The sequence below is a fragment of the Erythrolamprus reginae genome, chromosome 6, assembly GCF_031021105.1.
Source record: "Erythrolamprus reginae isolate rEryReg1 chromosome 6, rEryReg1.hap1, whole genome shotgun sequence".
In the NCBI taxonomy this organism is placed as follows: Eukaryota; Metazoa; Chordata; class Lepidosauria; order Squamata; family Dipsadidae; genus Erythrolamprus; species Erythrolamprus reginae.
Window position 1 is genome coordinate 37,777,938 of NC_091955.1, and position 27,828 is coordinate 37,805,765.

Here is a 27,828-nt window from a genome sequence, read left to right on the forward strand (position 1 = left end):
TAAAAACAAAACAAGAATTACAGGAAGTAGGCGTAGAAATGGATTGGTGGCAATACGTTCAGATTAAATCTAGATTTCAAAAAGATGCAAGAATATTTATATTTAAGAAAAATAATATATTAGGGAAATTACTAATTCAAAATCAAGGAAAATTGATAGGGAAGGTGTATAAATATTTAATAAATCACAAGACAATAGGTTGGATATAGACAATATGATTAGTTGGTGTAAAAACTTAGGAAAAGAAATAGATTTAGATACATGGGAAAAGGTTTGGATATATAATTGGAAAATAACTAAATCAGTTTCTTTTAAAGAAAATCAAATTAAAATGTTCTATAGATGGCACTTGCCACCCAATAGAATCTCAAAGATGTCTCCAAGTACAGTACTTCACCAAATTGTTGGAAATGTAAAAAAGAAATTGACACATACTTCCATACATGGTGGACAAGTCCAAAAACAAAGATTTATTGGAATAAGGTGGAAAAATTGTTAAGATAAATTACAAATAAAGAAATTAGGAAGACCCCAGAATTTTTTTTATTAGGTATTACAGACACCAGATATAAAAAAGAAACATATTATTTAATCATCCATATTTTAGTAGCTGCAAGGATTGCCTTTGCACAAAAATGGAAAGAAAAGGAAATTCCAAAAGACAAAGAGGTTTTTAGGAAGATTATGGAATGTGCAAAATTAGATATGATGACGAGGCGGTTGACTAACCAAGTTGAAACAGAATTTTATAAAACTTGGCAGGTTTACAACTGGTGGAACATGAAAAAAGATTTTTAAAGTTTTTAAAAAGATATTAAAGTTGACCTCTGACCCCCCACTAACACCGATTGCGACCGACCGGAGAGGTAGGAGGAGAACCACTGAAGAACAGTGCCTCCCACTCCCAACCCCTCCAGCCGGCACAGAAGAATACCTTGGTTGATGGTATCAAAAGCCACTGAGAGGTCAAGAAGCACCAGGACAGAGGACAAGCCCCTGTCTCGGGCCCGCCAGAGATCATCCATCAACGCAACCAAAGCAGTTTCCGTGCTGTAGCGGGCCTGAACCCTGACTGCTGAGGGCCTAGATAATCAGCTTCTTCCAAGGACCACTGGAGTTGGAGCGCCACCACCTTCTCAACAACCTTCCCCAAAAAGGGAAGGTTGGAGACTGGACGATAGTTGTTGAGCACGGCTGGGTCCAGAGAAGGCTTCTTGAGGAAGGGACGCACAAGTGCCTCCTTATAAGGAGTTGGAAAGGACCCCCTCCCCAAGGAGGCGTTGATAATCTCCTGGACCCAGCTCCGTGTCACCTCTCGGCCGGCCGAAACCAACCAAGAGGGACACGGATCCAGTAAACAGGTGGTGGAACTCACATCTCCAATGGCCTTGTCCACTTCATCAGGTGTCACCAAGTCAAACTCCTCCCAGATGGATGGACAAAGACATTTAGCCCCAGTCACCTCAACTGACTCGTTGTCAGTCGATACTGCTATACAACTGGAGTCGAGATCTGCCCGGATCCGAGCAACTTTATCAGCGAAAAACAAGTTAAATTCCTCGGCACTGCCCTGCAAGGGCTCCCCAGCTCCCTTCTGATTTAGAAGGGAGCTGGTCACCCTAAACAGAGCGGCCGGGCTGGATTCCGCTGATGCAATCAAGGCTCATCTTGCCACCTTGAGTGCCACTTTGTAGGTCTTAATAAAAGATATTTGATAGATAAGTTTATTTTTTCTGAATTAGTATAAATTACAATTATATAACCGATAGAAAATATTGAAAATTGAAATTTATATGATAGCATATATTATATAGAGATATATCATTGATATGTTTACTTTTCTGTACTGACCTAAACTATAATTAGTTTTTATTTTGAGTGCCACTTTGTACGTCTTAATAAAAGATATTTGATAGATCTAGGGGGGGAAATGGATACACTCCTCCAGGCTTTTACTAACGTGGGGCAACAACTTAAAGAAATGTAACTAGCCATGAAAGAAATGACAAATGGCATGAATGAACTGAAAGTTCAATCCAAAGATCAGGAGATAAGGATCTTGAGACTGGAGGCTGATAGGAAAAAACAAGAGCAGCGTATAAACATTTTAGAGGACCGGCAGAGGAGATCAAACTTACGATTGAGGGGCTTTAAGCAGGATTTTGGTGAAAATAAGAAATTAATCCAATTGATTTACCAATGGTTCCTGGAAAGTAAAATTACAGTGGACTTGTATAAAATTGAGAGAGTCCATTGGGTTTACGATCCTCGAAATTTAGCTAAGCAAAAAGATATTGTGATAAGATTTGCCATGGAGCGGAGAGCAGCCGAAGTTTTTACACAGCTGAAACAAACTCCAAATCTTCATTACAAAGGCTCTCCAGTCCATGTCTTGAAAGATCTATCTCCTCAGACGCTGCTGGCAAGAAATCAGATGAGACAAGTGACAAATATGCTCCATCAGAATAATCAGCGTTACACATGGAAATTTCCAGCTACAATCCTGATCTTCAAAGATGCCAAGACTTATTTTGCGAGTTCCCTGGAAGAAGGAATGCAAATGCTTCGACAGCTGGGAATAAATCCGGATATAAATCACCACGCAATGCCAACAAAACACACAATTAGAGCTGAAAGGGGAGAAACAATGGGAGAAGCAATCAGAAATATTCTGTTTGAATATAGGTCCCAAAGAGCAAATCGAGATACGAAAAAACTCAGGATTGAAATTAGGATGGAAAAAAATGAAATATTTAGGAATTTGGCTATTTAAAAACCCAAATAAAATTGCTGAGGCAAATTACAACTTAATATGGAAAAAAATGCAAAAGCAAATTAAAAAGTGGAAAGATAAAAGTTTGAGAAAAATGGCCAAAATAAGAGCTCTTAAAATGATGATCATTCAAAAAATGATGTACTTATTCCAAGTTTTACCAGGTACCTTCCCAGGAGTAAAACTAAGGGAATGGGACACTAAAATGAACTATTGGATTGAAGGAAATAAAAAACCTAGAACAAGGAAACGATGGCTGATTGCCAGAGAAAAAGATGGAGGATGGGGGTACCCAAATTTAGAATTATATAGAGAGGCATTTCAAATAGAAAGATTAATGGAATTACAATTACTGACAGAAAAGAAGTGGGTGAAACTTGAAAAGGAGATTAACAACGTTAAAAACAAAGAGATTTTATTTAAAAAATGGAGTAAAATAGAAATCAATAGATTAGCCGATCCTTTGAAAGCAGCTGTAGATATTTGGTCAAAATGGCAAGGGAAATTAGCAAATAGGAACTCAAAATTATCAACGTTGCATGTTTTGAACATAAATAATGATGTTAATCTAGATAGAGTTATAAAGGAATTAAACGATAAAGGCATAATGAGATTAGAACAATTATATGAAACAGATGGAAGAGTTAACAGAACTCGCCTCGAATGGTGGTTGGGCCAACAAAAATGGTTGCAGATTAATGCAATATGCAAATATTTGAATAAAATGGAGATTAAAGAAGCATTTTTGAGAGAAGAAAACTGTCTTGAGAAAATACTGAAAGAAAAGATTAATGATTCAAAAGGACAGGCTAGTAAGATTTATAGTATGTTATTACAAGTGGAAGAGGAAGTGATTAAAGGCCTAACAAGATACTGGCAAAACAAATTACAGATCAATGAAAATGAGATGGAAGAAGTAGTAGAAAATATATATAAGATAAAGAACACAAGAATTAGAGAAATGAGAAGGAAAATTTTACACAAATGGTACTTCACGCCAGTAAAACCAGCACACTTCCAGAGGAAAGGAAAAGGAAACTGTTGGCATGGTTGCCAAATAAAAGGAGATTTTATGCATATGCTTTGGGAATGCGCTGAAGTTCAAAAATTTTGGAAGGAAGTACAGAATGAAATTAACAATATGCTAAACATTAATTGGATAATCACGAAAGAATTAGCAACACTAGTTAAACATGGGGAATCACGAAAATTTAGAGAAATCAAAACAACAGCCTTGGAAAGTGCACAAGCAGTAGTGGTATTAGGGTGGAAGGACAGCAATAAATGGACAATCCAAAATTGGTACTGGTACATGGTGGACCACATTCACTTTGAAATTACGGAATCAAGATTAAGTAACTGTGATGAAAATAAATTGGGGAAGCTGATGGCACGATGGAATAAGGTGAAAGATTATATTTTACGTAGAATATATGACGACAATGTGAAAAATAAACTTCAATCACTCTTTGTATGTAAAGAAATGTAAACCGGAGCCAAGGAAGAAATTGAAATTTACTGTAAATAACTGAACCCTCTAAATGGTGGAGGGGTTATTGGTGTTGGGCACTTTTTCTTTAAGTTTTTTTGTTTGTTCGTTGTGAAAAAAATTAATTAAAAAACTTATTTTTTAAAAAAAACTGGAGTTGAGATCCGCCTGGATCCGAGCGACTTTATCAGCGAAAAACAAGTTAAATTCCTCGGCACTGCCCTGCAAGGGCTCCCCAACTCCCTTCTGATTTAGAAGGGAGCTGGTCACCCTAAACAGAGCGGTCGGGCGGGATTCCGCTGATGCAATCAAGGCTCATCTTGCCACCTTGAGTGCCACTTTGTAGGTCTTAATAAACGATATTTGATAGATAAGTTTATTTTTTCTGAATTAGTATAAATTACAATTATATAATCGATAGAAAATATTGAAAAGTTGAAATTTCTATGATAACATATATTATATAGAGATATATCATTGATATGTTTACTTTTCTGTACTGATCTAAACTATAATTAGTTTTTATTTTCTGTATTAAGAAGACTTCTATGCTGAGCGGAGCAATTGTAGCTCCTTTTTATGTTAAATGTTGTATGTCTTGTTATGTCTTTATTTTGAATATCAATAAAAATATTTTTTAAAAACCAAATCTTCACTTCCGTAATTTCTTCTCCCGCTGCTATCTCAGTTACAGGGTTTTGCAGACGATGTTGTTTTTATATTAGAAGCATAGTTCCCTCTAAGCTGAGCAGTGAGCAATCACTCATTTAAAAATCATCATCAACTCAGAGTTTTCCAAACCTGCCCAGAAGCCGAGAGGGAAAGAGTGAGAGGGAAGGAGAGAGAGAGGAAGGGAGGAAGAGAGAGAAACAGATAGAAAAAAGAGAGGAAGGAAAAGAGAAAGAAAAAGAATGGGAGTAAGGAAGAGAGAAAGAAAATCAAAATCTAGTTTGAAACTAGCTCAACTATTTAAGTGGCATTTTGATATTGATAGAGTTGCCCTATTATGAGCTCACTGTTATAGACACACAGTATAGTATTTTATTTTGAAATTCTCTGAGGCAAAACAGGGTGGGTTTTTTGTTTGTTTGTTTGTTTGTTTGTTCGTTTATTTATTTATTTATTTATTTATTTATTTATTATTTCTGTGCCGCCCAGTCCCAAAGGGACTGCCGCTCAGACACTATATTTTTCCGCCCACCCCAAAAAAAAATTAGAGGGAACACTGATTAGAAGACCCATTAATTTCAATATCAAAATTAATAGACTCAATAGAAGAGTATGGAAGAGTGGCAGGTCTGAAAATTAATAAAAATAAGTCACAAATATTAACGAAAAATAGCTTCAATCGGAGATATCCATTCTGGCATAGCTAAAAAGTGATCTTTCTTTATATCATTCCAAACTTCTATAAGGGCCTTTCTAATTGTATGTCTCTTAAAGTAAGAATGTGTTTTGTGTTTTTCATACCATATAAAAGCATGTCACCCTAACATTAAATCATGTCCTTCCAGATTTAACAATCTTGTATTTTGTAAAGTAAGCCATTCTTAAATCCAAGTTAAGGTTGCTGCTTGATAATATAGCTTCCAATTTGGGAGGGCGAGGCCTCCTCTTTCCTTTACATCTTCTAATGCACATAGTTTTATTCTGGGTTTTTTATCTTGCCATATAAATTTTTTCGTTGTCCTCTTTAATTTCCTCTTTCTTATATAATTCTTTATAAAATTCTTTTTAAAAAACCTTTTCCTGGGTTTATAGGGATTACCTGAAATAAAAACAGAACTTTGGGTAAAATATTCCTCTTAATTGTGGAGATCCTACTTAGTAATTGCAAGTTATTCCAAATTGCCAAGTCCTTTTTAATTTGCTTTAAAAGTTTCATGTAATTATCCTCTTTTAATGACATGAATTTTGCTGATACCCAAACACCTAGGTATTTTACTTTCTTCGTTATCTTCATATTTGATTTTATTTCTAATTGCTTTATCTGAAGGTCTGTCATATTTTTCGTTAATATTTGTGACTTATTTTTATTAATTTTCAGACCTGCCACTCTTCCATACTCTTCTATTGAGTCTATTAATTTTGATATTGAAATTAATGGGTCTTCTAATATAAAAACAACATCGTCTGCAAAACCCTGTAATTTATATGTTTATTTTTTAATTTCTAAGCCTTTAATATTTTTAATCTATTCTTACCTTTGTCAATAAGGCTTCTAATGTTAAAATAAATAGTAATGGGGAAATAGGGCAACCTTGTCTGACTCCTATTTGTATTTCAAACTTCTCTGTTTCGTCATTGTTGAGAATAATTTTAGCTGTTTGGATAGAATATATGGCATCAATCATATTAAAAAATTTAGTTCCAAAATTCATTTTGTTTCATAAATGACTAGTCAACGTTGTCAAATGCTTTTTTTGCATCTAGGAATATTAATGCCATTTGTTTTTCTGGGTGTTGTTCATAATATTCTAATGTGTTTATAATTGTCGTCAAATTGTTTTTAATCTGCCTGTCCAGTAAGAAACCATTTTGATCTTCATGTATTATTCCAGTCATAATGCTTTTAAATCTATAAGTGTATATTGAAACAAAGATTTTATAATCCACATTTAATAATGAAATTGGTCTGTAATTTTGAATTTTTTCTTTCTCAGTGTCTGATTTATGTATTAAAGATATTAAAGATTCTGACCAAGTTTTAGGGATTTTACTATCTGATATTATATTATTAAAAATCTCTAACATATTTGTTGTAAGTACGTTGCTATTTAACTTATAAAATTCTGCTGGTATAGCATCAGGGCCAGTAGCCTTATTATTTTTTTGACTCTTAAGTACTTGTTGCAATTAACCATTGTGAAAGGAGCATTAAGTTTCTGTTGTTGTTCTTCTGTTAAAGAAAGTAAATCTATAGAACTTAGAAATTCGAAGGCCTTATCTTCATTTATGTCTTATTTTTGATATAGTTTCTTATAAAATTCTAACACTATCTCCTTCTTTTCATCAGTTCCATGTCTAAGTATACCTTTACTATCTTCTAATTTTTTAATTATTCTAGCCTCTCTTTGATTTCTTAGTTTAAATGCTAACCAGTGGCCTGGCTTATTAGTGTGTTCAAAATATTCCTGTTTGGCCCATTTAATTTTTTCTGCTAGCTGTTCTTGTTCTATTAAGTTTATTTTGTGTTTAACTAACTCCCTTTTCTTTTTCGTATCGTCTCCCTGGTTATTTTGTGATGCTGTTTCTAGGATTTTTAATTCTATTTCTAATTGTTGAAGTTGTTGTTTTTTCTCCTTATTCTTTTTTGCAGTATAAGATATTTTCAGGCCGTGTATATATGCTTTAGTTGTGTCCCATAAATTTTGTGATGAAGTGTCTGTATTTTTGTTTAAGTTAAAAAAAAATCGAATTCTTTTTCTATCCAATCTTTATATTGAGGGTCATGTAAGATATTCCTATTCATTCACCAATAACTCTGTTTTTTATTCCCTTTCCAAGTAATTGTTAATGGATTGTGGTCTGCCCAGTTATTTGTTTCAATTTCAATATTCAAAACATATTCAGAAATCTGAGTTGAAATCCATGCCATGTCTATTCTAGTCCAAATTTTGTGAGTGTATTGTTTATTTGTTGGGTGGCGGTCTCGCCAAATGTCTTGCAATAATAACTCTGAAGTCATTTTCCAAAATGTTGTTGGTAAGATTGTTTTCTTTTTCTTATCTTTCTTTTTACCTGAGTAATCCATTTGGCAATTAGCTATTGCATTGAAATCTCCAATTATAATCATATTTTCAATAGATAGCTCCATTATTTTTTCGTGTAATTTTTTATAAAATATTTTTTGGTTTTCATTTGGTGCATATATTGATATAATGACAGGAGGTCCTGTTTCTAGGTTTACTTGCAGGATTAAAATTCTACCCTCTTGATCACTAGAGAGTTGTTTAACCTTGATCATTTCATCAATATAAACTACTATGCCCCCCTTTTTTTTCCAGCTAAGTTAGTAAACATATTACCTAATTTTGGATTATGTAGTAAAGTTCTATTTGAATTTTTAATATGGACCTTATAAAATTATAATTTGCGCTCTTTGCTTTTTAAGTTTGGAAAATATCTGTTTTCTTTTTCTTGGAGTATTTAATCTGTTTACGTTTACGGAGAAGATTTTGACATCTGAGTACATTTCTATTTATAGTATGTTTTTGTTTCTTTAGGTTCTCGAAGTCTACTACTTAACACCAATTCTTGTTGTACTTGTGGTTGTTTTTTCTTAACACCTTGCGCCTCCTCCCTCTCCTTGGAAGTCATCCCCTGCTCCTCTTCTCTTGCTCCAATTTCTTTGTAGGGTTGATCATGCCTAAAGAGGCCAGATTGCTCATAGAAAGCTCTAGCTTCGTCTACAGTCTCTAATTTTATTCTGGATCTTTGCCAATAAAAGGAGATGCCTTCTGGAATAAGCCACCGAAAGATTATTTTTTCTTTAATTAAAATTCTTGTTAGGAAGTAACATTCCCTTCAACTTTCAAACTCATCAGGGCCCCCCCTTGTAGAGCGTCTAAAGCTGTCGGTGATGCATGTGCTATTGAGTCTTGGTGGATAACCAACTAAATATGAGCCAGCAATGTGCAGTGGCAGCTAAAAAAGCCAACACAATCTTAAGATGCATCAACAGAGGGATACACTCCAAGACTAGGGAAGTACTAATACCGCTATATAATGCCCTAGTCAGACCACACTTGGATTACTGCATTCAATTCTGGTCACCTCACTACAAAAGGGTCATAGAAACTCTGAGAAAGGTACAGAAGAGAGCAATCAAAATAATAAAGGGACTCGAAACCAAGACATATGAAGAGAGGTTACTGGAACTGAGCATGTATAGTCTAGTGCAATGATGGCGAAATGATGGCACAGGTGCCACAGATGGCACGTGGAGCCCTATCTGCTGGCACACAAGTTGTTGCCCTAACTCAGCTCCAATGTGCATGTTTGTGCTGGCCATCTGATTTTTGGCTCGCACAGAGGCTCTGGGAGGGCGTTTTTGGCTTCCGGGAGGATGGGGGAGGGTGTTTTTATCCTTGCCTGGCTCCAGGGAAGCTTTTTGAGCCTGGGGAGGGTGAAACACGAGCCTATTGGGCCCACCAGAAGTTGGGAAACAGGCAGTTTCTGGCCTCCAGAACGCCTCAGAGGGGCGGGGGGTAGCTGTTTTTGCCCTCTCCAGGCATTAAATTATGGGTATGGGCACTCACGTATGCATGATAGACCACGCCCCCACTCTTTTGGCACCCAAGGAAAAAAAGATTCGCCATCATTGGTCTAGTGAAAAGGAGGGCCGGGGTGGTGGTGGTCATGATAGCAGTATACAGGTATTTGAGGGGTTGCCACAGAAGGGAAGGAGTCACATTATTTTCCAGGGTACCAGCAGGCCAGACCAGGATCAATGGATGGAAACTTACCAAGGAGAGATTCAACCTGGAATTAAGGATTATAATTTCCTGACGGTGAGGTTGATCAACCAATAGAACAGCCTGCCAGTGGAGATTGTAAATGCCTCAATACTTGACATACTCAAGAGGAGATTGGACTGCCATCTGACTAGAGTATTGTAGGATTCCTGCTTGAGCAGGGGATTGGACTAGATGACCTACCAAGATCCCTTTCAATTCTAATAAATAAATAAACTACATTAAGGCCCCTGAAATCAACACATAAGCAAAAACCCCATTCTTTTTCTCCCTGAACAAGACAGGAACTGCCCCCCTGGACCGGGCAGGTTGCATAAATACCCTCTTTAGATTTTTGTCAATATAGGCCCTCATTTCTTTGAACTCCCAGGGTATCGTTGAGTACATTTTGGATTTCAGAAAAATAGCCCTGGGGAGGATCTCTATCCCACAGATGGTGGAGCTATGAGGAGGTAGGTTGTCATTGAAAACCTCTTGCAGGTCTTCATATTCTACAGGGTAACCCAATTCCCAGTTCACTGGTGCTCTGCGCTAGAAATGAACTTCCATCTTCATGTGTATGTGGTGTAAGTTCTAGGCTGAGCCTCAGATGTCTGAAAACGCCCCCCACCAGATAGTGGGGCCCCACTTATCTAGCCATGACAAATCAAGTACTATATCCTCAGTTATCCTTGGGACAATGACAAAATGTAATGTCTCTCAATGGGCTCATATTTCTAAGATCATCCACTCTGTAATGTGTGGCTGGTTGCCCCTCTCCCCAATAGTTTGAATCCATCCTTTCAAACCTAATAAACTTGACATACTGGGGAATGAGAAGAGAAGGAGGGTGGAGGGGAGGAAGGAAAGAAGGAAGGAGATGGGAATGAGAAGGATGGAAGCTGGCCCTGCCCACACATCCCAGCCACTGAGGTCAATCATAACCCTGATGCAGCCCTCAATGAAATAGAGTTTGATACCCCTGTACAAGACTATTATTAATAGGATATTTGTATAAGAGCAACATAAAAATTGCTGGTAATATCCAAACAATATTATTTAAATTTCTATTTGCAAGGCTGCTTTTCAAAAAAAATGGATGCTGTCATATCAGCAAGCACAAATAGCAATAGCACTTAGACTTATATACCGCTTAATAATGCTTTACAGCCATCTCTAAGCAATTTTACAAGGTCAGCATATTGCCCACAATCTGAGTCCTCATTTTACTGACCTTGAAAGGATGGAAGGCTGAATCAACATTGAGTGGTCCAAAATTGAACTCCTGGAGTGAGCGGGAAATTAGCCTTCAATACTGCATTCTAATCACCCAAATCGCCCAAATATTATCTTAGCACTGATTATACAAGGGTCACCCAGAAACTAATGCACCACATTTTTTCCCCCCAGCCTACAGTAATGGTACGAATGCAAAACTTTAGATATACATTATTTGAATTGTCAGGAGTGCGTGTGTAAATGTTGTGTTTCTTCAGACAGATAGCGTAGCTGCAGCAGTGTTTTGAAAAAAATGTGATGCATTACTTTCTAGGCGACCCTCGTACTTTGGGCAATGGTTCTTGCGTAATATTCATTACACCAATCACACTGATTGCCAATGCATTTTACTCCTATTTCAAGTAATTGTTTTACTCATTAAATACTATATTTTTAATGAATCCATTATTATATAATGAATTATTTCCGAAAGGATGTGCAACTATGAGTGTAGATATCTATTGATATTCACACTGTTCAGAATTTTGCACTTCTTTCCAAAAGGTGCATAGAAATGTATAAGAATAACACCTATATTAGTGAAAAATGTATAAACACATATATGGAATGTAGCTTTTAAATTATGTGTCTATTAAGAAAAAGGAAAGTTATTTTCAAATAAATGTGTTTCATACATAATTTATTTTAAAAAATTACAACCTGCTGAATAAATGAACAAAAGCAATTCAAAATAGGCAAAGCAGAAAAATTGCCTAGTAGATTTCTCCATCCATATTTCTATATTCATTCAAGAAATTAAACTGGATTATTTAGCAATTAAAATCATTTGAGCAAGCCAATATTAGATGTTATGATTTTTGTTGCAGTGTTGTTTTTAATTATTGTCTCTGTTTGTATTTAGATCCTTCCATTGTTGATGGAAATGCGGAATCAGCAAACGTTATTGATTTAATTCCATGGATGGAATATGAATTTCGTATAATGGCCACTAATATTTTAGGGACAGGAGATCCTAGTATACCATCACAGAAAATTAGAACAGAAGGATCTCGTACGTACAGTAAACATTGCATTTGATTTCATTATTGTTTATTATTTGATTATTTCAATGAATTATTACTTATGCAAAGTTGAACACATTTTCTATACATTCAAGCATTTGTGTTTCTAAAATTGTTCTATACTGGAATCACTTTTTTAAAGAAAACTATTAATTTTCAAAAATTTTCTTTAAAAACAATAATATGATTATACTTTTAGTAATTCTACATTGTTACATAAAATATTTCATGTCTGCATATCATCACAGTACAAACCTTATTGCTTTAACATAACTGTTCATTTCTATTTATATACATATTGTACCTTTTTACTTACATATTTACAACTTATTTTGCGAGTTACTTGTAATCATCTTGGTTTTTTTCCTTAGTTCAATCCATTTGTGCCACTGTTCCCATGTCTCATAATATTCTGATTCTTTTTGGCCTCTTAGTTCCATTGTAAATTTATCCATTTTAGAACAATCATAAGTTTTGTTAATTATTGCCTTTGGGGAGGTGGTTGTCTGTATTTTTCCAAAATTAGGTGAAAGTAATCCTAGCTGCAATATTAGGTATTTTTTACCTTTGCTATATTCATTTTTGAAAATTCCCAATAAGAATAACACCGCAGTATATTTTTTTGTTGTTATCTCCTGTAGCCATTTGTGAATTTTACTCCATTTTTTTTTTGTCTTGGAACACAACCACCACATGTGAAAGAAGATGCCATTAGTTTTTTTGCATTGCCAATAATTGGGTTTTAATTTTGGATATGTTTTTGCCAATTGGGTTGGGGCCAAATGCCATCTATAACATCTTATAATTATTTTCTTTATTATGATACTGATATGGATAGCTTTAAGTTTCTGTTCCATGCCTGTTCCCAATCTGCCAAATGGATGTTATGCCCTATATTTTGTTCCCATACTACCATGGGTTCTTTGACCACATCTTCATTCCTTTCATACTGTAGTAAATGGCTCTAGATTCTAGAGATGATTTTGTTTTTAGGGCTGGTCAAAAGCTTGTCTAGTGTGCTTGGTGCCACACTTATTCTGTATTCTTTTATACTGGAATCACGCTGACCAAGGAGAGATTCAACCTAAAAATAAGGAAGAACTTCCTGACGGTCAGAGCGAATAACCAGTGGAACGGCCTGCCCATGGAGGTTGTGAACTCCCCAACTTTGGACATTTTCAAGAGGAGATTGGACTGTCATTTGGCTGGGGTGCTGTAGGATTTCCTGCTTAAGCAGGGGTTTGGACTTGATGACCTACAAGGTCCCTTTCAACCCTAATAAATAAATAAATAAACATTCAATACGGTTGCCAAGTCGCAGGATGGGTATCTGTTCTGCCGGGCTCTCTGATAGGAGCCTCCCGAAAATTCAAGGATACAAATTTCAGACACACACACGTTTGAAAATTCAAAACAATGTTCTTTATCACAAAAGTCAAAATAAACTAAGCACTCTTTTTGTATTGCAAAGAGCACTCTTCCCAAAACAACCAGGTAGTCTGTACAATTTCCCTTAAGCAGTCATTAAGTGCTTAGCCAGCAGCTGTGGAGAAACTTCACATCCCTTCTTCTTCCAACGAAGGGAGACACACACACACACTGCTCTGCTTTGGTTTCAAAGGCGTGAAAAAGCAACAAAGTCCAGCACACAAGATTCCTGACGAAACTGCAATAGATATTCTTCCACAATGGCCAAACCCACATGCTGCTATTTATAGCAGCAGCCCTAATTACTGGAGCCCCACCCAAACACAGGTGGCCTCCCTTATTTCTTGTAATATGTTCTTACTTGGTCTCTTCTATGCATAATTCTGCGCTTGCGTGGGTCCACATGTCATCATCTGAAACAATAGAAGATAAGGAAGATTGACTGCCGTGGCTGTGTGACAAGCCCTCCTCTGCCGAGTCACTCCCACCTTCTTCTTCATCTCTGAACTGAACTCTGAACTGATTCTGTTGGCAATAACACAGGCCTGTGACATACTGAAGTTTCCCCTGCATCCACCTCCCCATTCCCTGGGGCAGGAGCTGGGCCAGAGCCAACCACAACAGGTATCTATGCACTGTTGGTGGACAGATGTTAGCAGCCTCCTTAAGGAATCTAGTAATGAGTGGATGGTGAGACACCGAGCCCACCAAGTGACATGAGAGCACTGTGGCCAGAGCTGCCACTTGGCATCAAAGGGTGTTTGGTGAAAGACCCTTAGCCAGCCCCTATCTCAGGAACTGAGGGATCTCAATGATGGACAGATCGATGGGCGAGCAGTCCTCCTGGAGACACCACAACCTGAAAACTTGCCATGTCACCGAGTAGATCCTTTCCATGGAAGGTTGTCAAGCTACCAACATGACTTCAATGATGTTATCTGGCGATGCTTTAGAGTGAGCCGCTCAAGCACCAGGCAGTCAGTTGCAGCCAGCGTGGTTCAGGATGCTGCACTGACCTCTGAGCAAGTGACCACTCTGTTGGCAGGATCCGCCACAGTGGAATGACTAACAGTGACTTGAGATCTGCAAGCCAAGCCCTTCTCGGCCAGTGGGGGGGCCAACAGGATCACCTCAGCTTCCAGATCCAGTATTCTGCGGATCACCTTAGGCAGGAGAGGAAGGGGAGGGAACGCGTAAAGTAGAGGCCAGCTATAACTGAGAGTGTCCATTCCCTCTGACAGAAATTGAGGAAGTTAGGCTTTTTGTGGGGTAGCAAAAAGGTCCATGACATGTTTCCCATAATGTTCCACTAAACGTTGGAAAAGGGAAGGATGGACGCCCCAATTCCCCTTGATTCACCTCATGATGGCTTAACCAATTGGCTGTCGTGTTGTCTACTCCTGAAATATGTTCTGCTGAGATGGAAAGTAGATGTTTCTCCGCCCATAGCCCCGATGCTTTGGCTTCCGCCATCAATTGTTTAGAGATGGTACCACCCTGCCTATTAATATGGGCTTTACCTGTCACATTGTCAATCAAAATTAATACATGATGACCAGACAGTAAGGATTGAAATCTCTGAAGGGCCAGGAAGACCGCCCAGAGTTCAAGTAAATTGATGGAAAAAGCTGTTTCCACAACAGACTAAGTGCCTTGGGTAACCTCAACCCTAACATGAGCACTCCAACCCCTGGTGCTGGAGTCAGTGGTGACTGTAACCCTGGATGCTCCAGGATACATGTTCCCTAGTTAATGGCATGGGATCTCCACCACACTGAAAATATGCAAACAGATGCAGGAATCTGCACTTTGGTCTTTGAGGTGCTATGCCCCGCTCGCTGGAATGTGAGCATAAACCATTGGAAGTCTCTGGAATGCAAGTGAGCCCAGGGAACAATGCAATGACTGATATCATCTTGCCAAGGAAAGATGACAACAGAGGAATCAGTCCTTGATTCAGAACACGCTCAACAGACTCCAATAGGTCATCTCTCGTCTCCTGGGACAGGTACACCTTGCACTCCAGAGAGTCAATCATGGCACCTAAATGACTCAGTCTAGTAGCTGAAGAGAGTTGACTCTTGCCCATGTTCACAAGGAACCTGTGGTGTCTGAGAGAGTGTTGAGTACTACCTGGACATCCTCCTCCACTTGGCATATGGAGGAAGATTGGATGAGGATATTGTCCAGATAGCATGGCTCTGAGATGGGCTGCTAGGGCATCTAGGATCTTCGTGAATACTCTTGGCTGATGATAGTGAAAAGGGAAGAGGCCTATATTCATAATGTTCCCCCGCATATGAAAAGCGGAGGTATCTGCGATATTCTGGCAAAATGGGGACATGGAGGTAGGCCTCCAACAAATCAATAGAGGAAAGGAAGTCACCTTGACCATACCTGCCAATATTGACTGAAAGGTATGCATTTTGAACTTGTGGTATACAATGAATTTATTTAGCCACTTGAGATTGAGAAAGGCTCTCCACCACCCTGATGAATTTGGTATGACAAATAATATGGAGTAGTCCTCAGGCATCCTTTGGATGGCACAGATGTCTAACAGGTGCAAAATGGCATCCACCATGAGAGCCCACTTAGCGGAATTCGAGGACCGGGAGCACCATACAAAGAAATCCGGGGGAGGGGTGGGAGAGGAACTCAAGGGCAAGACCAGCTGACAATGTCTCATGCTTGGCAAACAGTGCCAACCAACCTTCAATGGAGGCTCCCCAGAGGGCCTAGTGGTTCCAGCAGAAGGGGTGTCCACCAGCTCCTCGAAAGGTTCAGAACTGGGTCTGTCATTTGCTGTTTCTGATAAGATCTATATTGACCTTTAGTTTCTAAAACCACATTTGGGGAAAGAAGATGCCCTATTGACCACTTCGCGGTTAGCAATTGGGAAGACCTTTCATTTGTCCTTGGTTTCAGTGACAATGGGATCAAGTCATGACCCAAATAACATCTGACCCTTGATGGGTGCTGCAGCCAAGCTGCCCCTTTCCGCAGTCTGCGGAGAGGGGCGGCATAAAAATCTAATAAATAAATAAATAAATTTGTGGCAGACATCAGTTTGCCAGGAGTGCAGCCAGTGCATCCTCCAGGCTATGATGGTGGAGCCCATAGCTCTGACAGAGAATCTGGCAATGTGCAGAGTTGCATTGGATGTAAATTGGGCTGCTGCTATCAATTTAGTCTTGTTGCACTGTGGTGTCAGAGACAGGAATATGTTGTTGCAATGTACGCAGCCACTTGATGGACATTCTACAAAAAAGGAGTCTGTAACTGATGCTTTAACTGCCCAAACCGAGCCTAATATGATCTTTGTAGCACAGTCTCAGTTTTACGGTCCTTTGGCTTAAGCAGTTCCTCAGAATCTCCTGGCATATGAGCATTAGAGAAGAGAGTCAGCACAGGAGCACTGATTGCTGAAACCGACAGGTGTTGTGTCAGGTGCGATGCTACATTAAAGAATTTTTTATCTAAAGCATTTGGGAGGAGATCTGCAGCTGGAACTTCCCATTGTTTCATGATAGAGTCTCTTAGGGCTGGAACAATCTCTGTCTGGGAATCAGCAGCCTCAAACAGACAATCTACCTGCAGTGTACCCTTGGATGGGTCAACAGGTATAGAAGCCAAGTTGCTGTTGCTTTGCTTGGTAAAGATTTTTTAAAACCTGGCTGAAAGAACCCTGACGTATTGGGAGGCTCTGGTTCAGTATCTTCATCTTCTGACAATTCTATGTCCCCAACCTCCCTATCTTTGAGTGCTGATATTCTTCTTGGTCAGAGGGGTCAGCAAGGGAGTCCCTGGGAGAGGAGTGGGGTGGTGGTCATTGAGGCTATGTACATAGGTGGAATTGGAGGGCTAACCATATACATTAGAATGGCCAGGGCAAATTTGGGGAGTGGTGGAATCCCCAGCCATAGCCCTGCGTTCCTGAAATTCAGGAGTATTAATGACATTGTCTGTATTTGATGCAGGCCTGTGTTCCAAGTTGGTGGGTGGAACAGTGAGGGGGTGGGACACCTCCCACACATCTGCATCTGCTAATCTTAGATCAACATTATCTAAGGACATAGTGTCAGATGCCCTTGATGAATGTGGCTTGCTGACTGACAAAGTTTGACCTTTACTAAGAGGAGCCCTTGAACCTTCTTTGGGTTTCTGCTGTAATTTGTCCTTGGGGGGGCTGGGCTTGAGACACAGTCCTTGCTTCCCCCCCCCCCCCCCCCGAGGATGCCCTAGCCACCTTGGAGCGTTCTGTGACTGCTGATAGCTGGTCTCTGATAGGAGAATGATTTCTGCATGAAGATGCCAAAGGTTAGGTGCGCAGGGGATGAGGAAGCCTCTGCTTCCTCTTCCTGGCGTGAGGCAATCTTGTTCTTGGCTTTGCAGGGTTTAGAAACCCTCTCAGCCATTATGTCAGTGTCTTATCAGCAATGAATAGCTGTGTGGCTGCTTCTCTGCTCCACTGGAACTCAGCTGTCAACTCTAATGATATTAATATATTATAATGAGATAAAAAATGGCCAGTGGCAAGTTAATGAATGCAAAATGGCCACTGGCACAATAATTTATTCAAAATGGCCACTGGCACAATAATTTATTCAAAATGGCCACTGGCACAATAATTTATTCAAAATGGCCACTGGCACAATAATTTATTCAAAATGGCCACTGGCACAATAATTTATTCAAAATGGCCACTGGCACAATAATTTATTCAAAATGGCCACTGGCACTATAATTTATTCAAAATGGCCACAAAAAAGCTGATTCCTGTCAGATTGAGGCCCTGTCAGCTCCGACAATCTCAGCAGCTTCAGGAAACTGCATGGAGATAAGTCTTCTGTATCCATGGTTACGGGGGTGTCAATCATTATTCAAGTAACCTATTTGTAGAAAGTTTAAAATAATTGGTTAAGCAGCGCGTGGGAAAGTGCAAACAGCTGTCAAAGCCGCGTCTCCCAAAACCGGAGCCCTTCAAAAAAGGGAAACTCGAGCCGCATGTTGTTACATGTTGCTACAAAATGTTTTCTTTGTTGCAAGCTGTGGATTTCTAATAAACAAATCTGACCAGACCACTTTGTATTCTCTCACGACTTAAAAAGCAAGCAATGGCAAAAATAGGCCTAATCGTTCAAGCTCGGTAACAGAAAAACTATTTTGATCCAGCTATTAGGCCATGGAGGACCCAGCTGGAGGGAGAAGTAGATGGCCACACGAGCATTTGACTCCTGCGACTTGATGAAGCCATATCTGGAACCAGATGTGTAAAGAATCTCTCTCCCCTCGAGTTTTCGAAGGAATGATTAAAGAACTGACATCCAAACCCAAAGTAGGGTGAAAGGAGAGTCTACAGAGAGGAGCGGCATACAAATCTAATAAATAAAATAAATAAATAAAAATAAAATTCAATAAATATTTCATGGTTTGACAGCTGTCATCGACTCACAGGTGAATTTGAAGAAAAAAATTCAACTCAGAAACTGGCTAGCCTTGAAGAATGAGAGCAATGCATGCATCCTATGGCTAGGGACTGAGCCAAAAAGAGGGGATGTGACCCATGAGGACCCCTATTTATATGTTTTCAGGCTCAGTTCTTATTGGCTATGGCTGGTGTTATTCCCATCCTTGGAGACTAGTTCCACTCACTATGGAGAACAAACTATCAAAATTTAAAGTGTTTTCTAATATTTCAAAGTAATATCTAATGTATAGTAAACCTCTCCATGAAAATATCTTTCTGTCATTCCATTTTTCAGGCAGTGGGAAGGTTTGTGTATGCACAGCTACTTGACTTCTTTTGAATGAGTAACACACACCAGGGATATGCACTGTAGTATCTATAGGAAGTCCTCAAGTTAGAACAACAATTGAGCACAAAATTTCCATTACTAAATGAGATGGTTGTTAAGTGAGTTTTGCCGCATTTTATGACTTCTCTTGCCCTATTTGTGAAATGAATCATTGCAGTTGTTAAAATTAGTAACATGATTGTTAAGTGAATCTGGCTTCCCCATTGACATTGCTTGTCAGAAGGTCGCAAAAGGGAATCACATGATCCTGGGACACTGCAACTATCATAAATACAAACCAGTTGCCAAGCATCTGAATTTTAATCATGGGGATGTTGCAGTGGTCATAAGTTTGAAAAATGGTCATAAATCACTTTTTTCAGTGATATAGCTTTGAACAATCACTAAATGAACTTTTGTAGATTGTGTTCAGATGTGTTTTTTAAAAAAAAAATCTGTTATGAATCTTCACAATTCTGCTTCATAGGATGACCAGAATTTTTTTACTCTCTATAATTTAAACATCTCACTAGCCTTTTATCTAAGTTAAAATATATGTTTTTACCTGTTAAAGAATTATTTTTGGTATGCTAAATAGGTCTGTGTCCTACACTATAACTATATATTTGTTCTGACAAATGATAAGTTTTCTTTATTAAAATATTTATTGAAAATTCTAATGATTAATGGTTTTTGGATTAATGGATCTCAAGAGGGAAAAAAGAGAGCTAAAAAGAAAGAATAAAAAGAAGGAAGGAAGGAGGGAGGGAAAGAATCCCACAACATTTGAATAAATTAAATATCAAGAATGTTAGAAATAAAGGGCATTATACAAAGCTTGTTTGTTTTATCAAAGCTATTTTTTTCTTTTTCCCTGTCCAAAAGGCTTCTTTAATAAAAAATAAAAGTCTATAACTGTTAGAAAAATTCCCCAGACCAAGAGAATAAAAGCAAAAGTCTTTATTAACAACATAATATAAAACATAGAAAGATATAGAAAACATAGAACACATTTGACTGGCAGGATCATACAGGGACCTGGAGAGGTCACGGGAAGGATACCCGTGTGCCTTTGAAGGTAAAGTACCCAACTACAAGACTCATCTTATATAGGTCTTGTTTACACCCCTTCTTTCTCCATTGTCCGTCCATATATGGAGTTGTTTTTCTGTTATTCCACCATATTTCATCATAGTTCTTAGAAACTAACTAACTCACTTTATCATGTTATCCTTGATTGTTGCTTGGCTTGGAGTATTGGGTCACCTCGTCCTTAATGCATCATGGACATCGTTCCTAAGAATTTCATATCCAAACATGTTCCCTCCTGTTTTGCAATCCCTTCCTGTCAAGGCCTGCTATTCCTCAAACCAAGATTTGGAAGTTCAGTACGTTAGAAGAGTGATTTTATGCCTAGGCCCTATACGTTTCTTACAATTTCCCCTCTCTTAATTTTTATAAATATTCCAAATTTTTATAACATCTATATGTCCTGCATCATAATGCAGACCTCCCTATTTGAGGGGATATTCATCTTTATTCCAGCTGGCCTTCCAGCAGGTAATGCAGGTAATGCAAACCGGCGCACATTTGATACAGATACAGGTTACAAAACTTAATACAATGGTTACAATGATTCCTACAAATGAGTCTGGCAACCAAGAGGTTAAGGTGTTCCATATGTCACTAGATGCGGCATTGTTGATTATAAATGTATGATTCTACTCCTAACTGCGAATACTTGTGCCTTATCACTACTTGCAAAACTTTTTCAAAGTCCTTGCCCTCATGTCCCATTTTGATCAATATCTATATGTATATTTATGGCTACTCTATTTTATGCTACAGATTTCTGTATTTCCTCCATTTTTATCCGCCAAAATCGCTATGGTAAATAGGATTTCATTAATGTCTTTTCTAATACACAATATTCACCTGTTGATATTGTAAGGCAATATCACCTTATATTCTTGATAGTACTACTATCATCCTACTATTCCTTGTATCTTATTCATGAGTGTGAGATCTGTTACCTATTATATATTATATTCTCTGGGCTTTAATCAAAACAACACTTGGAAATATAGGCCACTGAATAAGCCATTATTTTGGTATATGCTCATAATGGGGTACATATACCGTTTCTCCACCTTCTGGGACATTGTTTCTTTCACCTCACCTTTCTCTATTATAATGCCTGCTGATACATGACCATCATGGTATAGTGTAGAACAGTTTTGTTTCTTTTTTTTTTTTTTTTCCAATTTTTTTATTATTTTTCATAAAAAGACAAACAAATACAAACAAACAATGAACATAAAGTGGGGGTGTATTTCCCCCGCTTCTTATGAAAGTATAAATTCAAATATAGAAAAAGAATACATATGTGTTAACTATTATAAAAAAAAAAGAAAAGATTAATAAATTTGGGTTGAAGTTTACAAATCTTAATGTGGGTATTAAGGTTAGTATAACATAGTTACCAGAAAGGAAAGATACCTTTAATATAATCCTAATTACTATAATAAAATAGTGTTAAACCTTCAATCTAAACAGTAAGACTAAATTCAACTATTATACTTCAAAAATCTTAATATATTGTTTATACTTATACATACATAGCTATATCATAATCATCAAAAAATCCTTTTAAACTAATATTACTATTGTTATCATCTAGATAAAAACTAATACAGAATAAAGAGAAAGAAAAAACAACCACTAAAAATATATCTTATTTTTTCTTATCTATCCATTTGTAAACGTTATTCCATGTTTCATAAAATTTAGTATCCTCTTGATCGTTTAATCTTCTTGTCATCATATCCATTTCAGCGCAGTCTAATATCTTAGCTATAACCTCTTCTTCCTTGGGGATTTCCTCCCCTTTCCAGTTTTGCGCATATATTATTCTAGCCGCGGTTAATATATGTATGATTAAATAAAAAATTTCTTTCTTATAGATCTGGGTTGTGACACCTAATAGATAAAATTCCGGGGTATTATCTATATCTTGTTTTATTATTTCTTTTAATATTTTTTCAATCATCTTCCAATATAGTTTTGCTTTGCTACATGTCCACCATTGATGATAGTAAGTTCCTATATCCTTCTTACATTTCCAACATATTGGGGATGTTTTAGGAAACATTTTTGCTATCCTATTTGGTGGAAGATGCCATCTATAGAACATTTTGATTTGGTTTTCTTTTAAGGAAACTGATTTAGTCATTTTCCAATTATTAATCCAGACTTTCTCCCATGTGTCTATATCTATTTCCTTACCAATATTTCTACACCATCTTTTCATAGTATCTTTTAAAGTCAACTCTATATTTTTATGAGCAATAAGTAGTTTATATATTTTCCCTATCATTTTTGTAGAGTTAGTGGTTATTAAGGTAGTTAAAGAATTCTTACTTTTATTAAAAATGTAAAGAGTTTTATCCTTCTGATATCTAGATCGGATCTGGGCATAGTGCCACCAATCTATTATTATCCCTTCTTCTTGTAGTTCAATTCTAGATTTAAGCTTCATCTGATCATTTAATAGTTCTTTATATCTATGAGTCATTTTCTTGTCCTTTATAGACTTTGGATGCGTTATTGCTTCTAAGGGGGCTAACCAATCTGGGATGCTTAAGAAATGATTCTTCTTTATATCTTTCCATACTTCTAGTAAGTATTTCCTTAATGTATGCCTTTTAAAGTATGAATGGTTTTTGTCCTTATCATACCATAAAAATGCGTGCCATCCAAGCATTAAATCATGTCCTTCTAGTTCGAGTGTTCTTTTATTATCTAAGATTATCCAATCTCTAAGCCATGTTAGTGCGGCGGCCTGATAGTATAATTTCCAATTTGGAAGGCCAAATCCTCCTCTTTCTTTGATATCTTCTAAGCAATTCATTTTTATCCTTGCTTTTTTACCTTGCCATATAAATTTTTTAACTAAGTTGGTTAAAGTTTTTAAAAAGATACCCCCTGGGTTTATTGGTATTGTCTGAAAAAGAAATAAGACCTTGGGTAAAATATTCATCTTAATTGTTGCAATTCTTCCTAAGAAAGATATTTTCAAATTGTTCCAGGTTGCTAAGTCTTTTTTAATTTCTGCTAACAATTTCATATAATTATCATTTTTTAATGTTATTGTTTTCGCTGTTAAATTTATTCCTAAATATTTTACCTTTTTTACAGTCTTTATTCCCGAAATAGTTTCTAATTTAGTTTCTAGTGTTTTGTTCATATTTTTAGTCAAGTAATGTGTTTTGTTTTTGTTTATCTTTAAACCTGCTACGTTTCCATATTGTTCAATGGTTTGTAATAAAGTAGGAACTGTTGTAGTCGGTTCTTCAATTATAAACATTAGATCATCTGCAAAGGCCTGGAGTTTATAGATTTCATCTCCTACGGTTAAACCTTTTATTCTGGGGTCCGCTCTTATTTTAATTAATAAGGTTTCAAGGGTCATAATAAATAACAATGGTGATATAGGACATCCTTGGCGAACTCCCTTATTTATATCAAGTATTGGTAATTGACTGTTATTCAATATTATATTCGTTGTTTGTTTTGAATATATGGTATCTATTAGATTAACAAATTTTGGGCCAAATCTCATTTTATTTAATTGCATTTTTATAAATATCCAATTAACGTTGTCGAAGGCTTTTTGAGCATCCAAAAACATTAAAGATGCCATCTTATCTGGGTGTTGTTCATAGTACTCTAGTATATTTATTACAGTTCTAATATTATTTTTAATTTGTCTCCCTGGAAGAAACCCATTTTGGTCTTGGTGTATTATTCCATTTATAACTCCTTTGAGTCTCTCTGCATAAATGGCAATAAAAATCTTATAGTCTACATTTAATAGTGATATAGGCCTATAATTTTTAATTTTTTCTGGTTCTGTACCCTGTTTATGTATTAAGGTTGTCAGTGATTCTGACCAAGATTTAGGAATTTTTCCATCAAGTCTACAGAAATTAAAAGTTTCTAACATATGATTTCTTATTGTTTCATTATCTATCTTGTACCATTCTGCAGGTATGGCATCTGGGCCTGTGGCCTTGTTGCTTTTCTGTTTTTTAATTGTTATTAGGAGTTCCTCCATTGTTATTGGTCCATCCATGGTAGCCTGTTGATCTTCTGTTATTTGTGGTAAATTTGAAGCCTCTAAATAATTAAAAACTTCATCTTCAATGACATGATCTTTAGCATATAATTCCTTGTAAAAATTATACACAATGTCTGCCTTACCTTCTGTATCGAATTTTATTTTACCATCTTTATCTTCTAATTTTTGGATTAATTTTGATTGACTCTGTTTTCTAAGTTTATACGCTAGCCATCTGCCAGGTTTATTTGCATATTCAAAGTATTGTTGCTTTGCTCTTTTAATCTTTTCAGTTAGTTGGTTTTGTTCTATAACTCTAATTTTATGTTTAATTACGTTTATTTCTGTCTTTAGATCTCTATTCTTAGTATGTTGCTGCGATAAGGATTCTAATTGTTTTAATTCGTTTGTTAATTGTAAATACTCTAATTTCTTTTCCTTATTGTATTTTGCTGTATAAGATATTGTTAAACCTCTTATGTACGCTTTAACTGTATCCCATAAGTTCTGTGGAGTAGTATCTGATGTTTTATTAATTTCAAAAAATATTTTTAATTCCTTTTCAATCCAATCCTTATATTTCTTGTCGTTTAATATATACCTGTTCATCCGCCAATTGTTCTGTTTATTATTCATCGTCATATAGACCACTATTGGATTATGATCGGCCCATGTATTAACGTCTATCTCGACTTCTCTTATTTGTTCTGCCACTGTTTTTGGTGCCCATAACATGTCAATTCTCGTCCAAATTTTGTGAGGATTGGAATAAAAGGTAAATTGCCTTTTGAGAGGGTGTCTTTCCCTCCAAATATCGCTTAATAATAGTTCCGCTTTCATTTTTTGAAAAGTACTGGGTAGCAAGTTTCTTCTTGTTTTTTTGCCTTTTCCCCTTTTTTTATTACCTCCCCCTCCTGAGTGGTCTAATTGTCTATTCGCGATAGCATTAAAATCACCTATTATCAATAGATTATCAATAGCTAAATCTGTTATTATTTGGTGTAAATTTTTATAGAATGTCATTTGGTCTTCATTGGGGGCATAAATAGAAACAACCACTAGAGGTCTGGGTTCAATGTCTACTTGTACAATCAATATCCTACCCTCTTTATCCTTATATATTTGTTTGGAATTTATAGAATTCTTGACATACATCACTACACCTCTTTTTTTTTGGTCTGCTAATGCAGCATACATTTTTCCAATTTTGGGATTCAACAGTAATTTTTGGTTATCTTTTTTAATATGAACTTCTTGTAGTATTGCAATCTGAACATTTTGGTTTCTGATTTTGGAAAAAATTTGCTTCCTTTTTCTTGGTTCGTTAAGTCCATTAACATTTACGGAAAAGATTTTCAAGTCTTTATTCGTTGTCATTTAATAGGTTTTTTGGTTTCTCGCTGAGGTTGAACTCTTCTAGAGCCTTGGTCCTGCTCTATTACTTGGGCAGTTGCCCCCAGGTTTTCTTCTTGCTGAATTAGTGATTTTTCCCCTGGTTGCTGTTGAGCTGGTTGTAATTGGACCACTAGTTGCTTACTTGCATGGTCGGAGTGGCCCAAACCACTCTGTTCAAGAAAGAACATAGCTTGATCTACGTTTTCCAGTTTGTACCTTGTAGAGCGCCATGTCAGAGAAAGTCCTTGTGGAATAAGCCAACGGTAAGTGATATTTTCTTTAATCAAGATTTTGGTTAAAAAGTGGTAATCTCTTCTGTTTTCTCTGACACTTCTTGGAACTTGTTTTAATATCTTTATTTCTACTCCATGTCGTTGAGGCGGGGAGTTTCTTGAATAATGAAGTATCTCATCTCGCAACGCCTTTCTTGTGAATTTAATATGTATCTCTCTTGGGAGGTTGTGTCGACGGATATAGCTATTCGAAATTCGGTATACTTCATCGATTTCTTTCTGTAAAGCCATGGGGTCCTCTTGAAGTATACCTCCAATGATTTCCGCCATAGTCGTTTTTAAGTCTTCATCTTTTTCCTCTTTTATATTCTGAAATCGAAGTCCGTACGAAGCTCGTTGCATCTCCAGCTGGATGATAGATTCATCATATCTTTTGTATCTTTCATCAGCTCTCCCTTCAAGATACTCCATTCTTTTCTCATTTTTGTCAGCTTGCTCTTCAACTTTTTTAACTCGGTCATCACTTTCTTGAAGAGTTTGTTGAATCTGCTTTATCTGATCTTTCATCTCGCCCATATCAGCTTTCATTTGAGCCATCTCCACTTTAAATTCTGCCAAGTCAGCTTTTATGGCTTCTCTTTGTTGTGTTGCCTCCTCCTTTATGGCTTCTCTTTGTTGTGTTGCCTCTTCCTTTATGGCCTCTCTTTGTTGAGTGGCATCTTCTTGTGATTTGACCATAAAGTCCTTCAAAGCATTCAAAGTCTCATGAATAGTTGCAATATTGGACTGCATTGTTTTGTCTTTGTCTTTGTCTTTGGTAGACATGGTTAGCACTTGATGCGAAGGAGAAGAATGCGGTGACACTTGTGGAGATAGAGTAGTTGGTGTTGTTTGTTTCTTTGTTGTTTTAACAAAAGTTGAGGTGTGGGACATTATCAAATTAGAATCCACTATTTTAAATTTTAAGGTTAGTTTCAATTTTATATATAGTGAAAAGGAAAAGAAATTACTATAAATTCCAAATCTATTCAATATATTTTGTTTCCCTTATAATATGACTATACCAATTCAATAACAATTCAATTCATAACAAAGTTCAAAAGAAGAAGAGAAAAAAGAAATATTATTGTTTAGTGCCACAGGGAAGAAAAAACAAGTATTAGCCTTTTCAAGTAAAAGGAGGACAGAAAATGAAAGAAGAGAAGGAATATCAACTGTATATAGAAGACAAAAGAAAGAGAAGAAAAAAAAAGTTTTTTGGAAGAAAAGACTTTAGGAGGAGGGAAGAAAAAAAGAAAAGGGGAAAAAGTGAAGTAAAAAGAATTGTTCAAAAAGAAAAAGAAGGAGGGTGGTATTTTAGTTCAACTATTTAGAATAGAGCAGGAACCCAAGGTTTTAACAATGCATATACAGTAGTTCAAACCAAACTTCTTCTAGTAATAAAAATGTAAGGAAGAAAGTCAAAGAAAAATCAGGGAAAAAACCAGATAATTATTCAAAGACACAATAACAGTATTGTATACTTTAGTTCTTCTTATAAATCCTGTAATTTTGCTAGGAAGTAGAAATGAAGATCCAAATCTCAAAGGGTAAAGTTATATTTGATTTCAATTCAAAATTCAAGGAGTAAAGCAATTCCAAAGCTTGCTTGTGTTCAAGATGGAGTCAGTTTATTTTCCAAATTCAAGACAGGAGCAAAGAACAAAGAAAGAGATCCCAAGATGGAGTCAAGTTAATTTTCGTGCAGCAGGCAGATGTTAAACCAAAGAGTTCTCAGCAAATAATCCAAAAGGTGTCAGCAATAATCCAAAAGGTGTCAGCAAATAGTCCAAAAGGC

At 36.7% G+C, this 27,828-nt stretch overlaps 1 protein-coding gene across 4 annotated transcripts in view; it reads left to right on the plus strand.

Moving 5' to 3' along the window:
• The window catches only part of CNTN1 (contactin 1), a 760,044-nt gene that overhangs the window by 605,569 nt on the left and 126,647 nt on the right, over positions 1–27,828 (plus strand). For all 4 annotated transcript variants that reach the window (XM_070755541.1, XM_070755544.1, XM_070755542.1 and 1 more), the window contains one exon: positions 11,859–12,008. In XM_070755541.1, the coding sequence (XP_070611642.1) occupies positions 11,859–12,008 (150 nt within the window). The remainder of the gene's footprint in view (positions 1–11,858; positions 12,009–27,828) is intronic.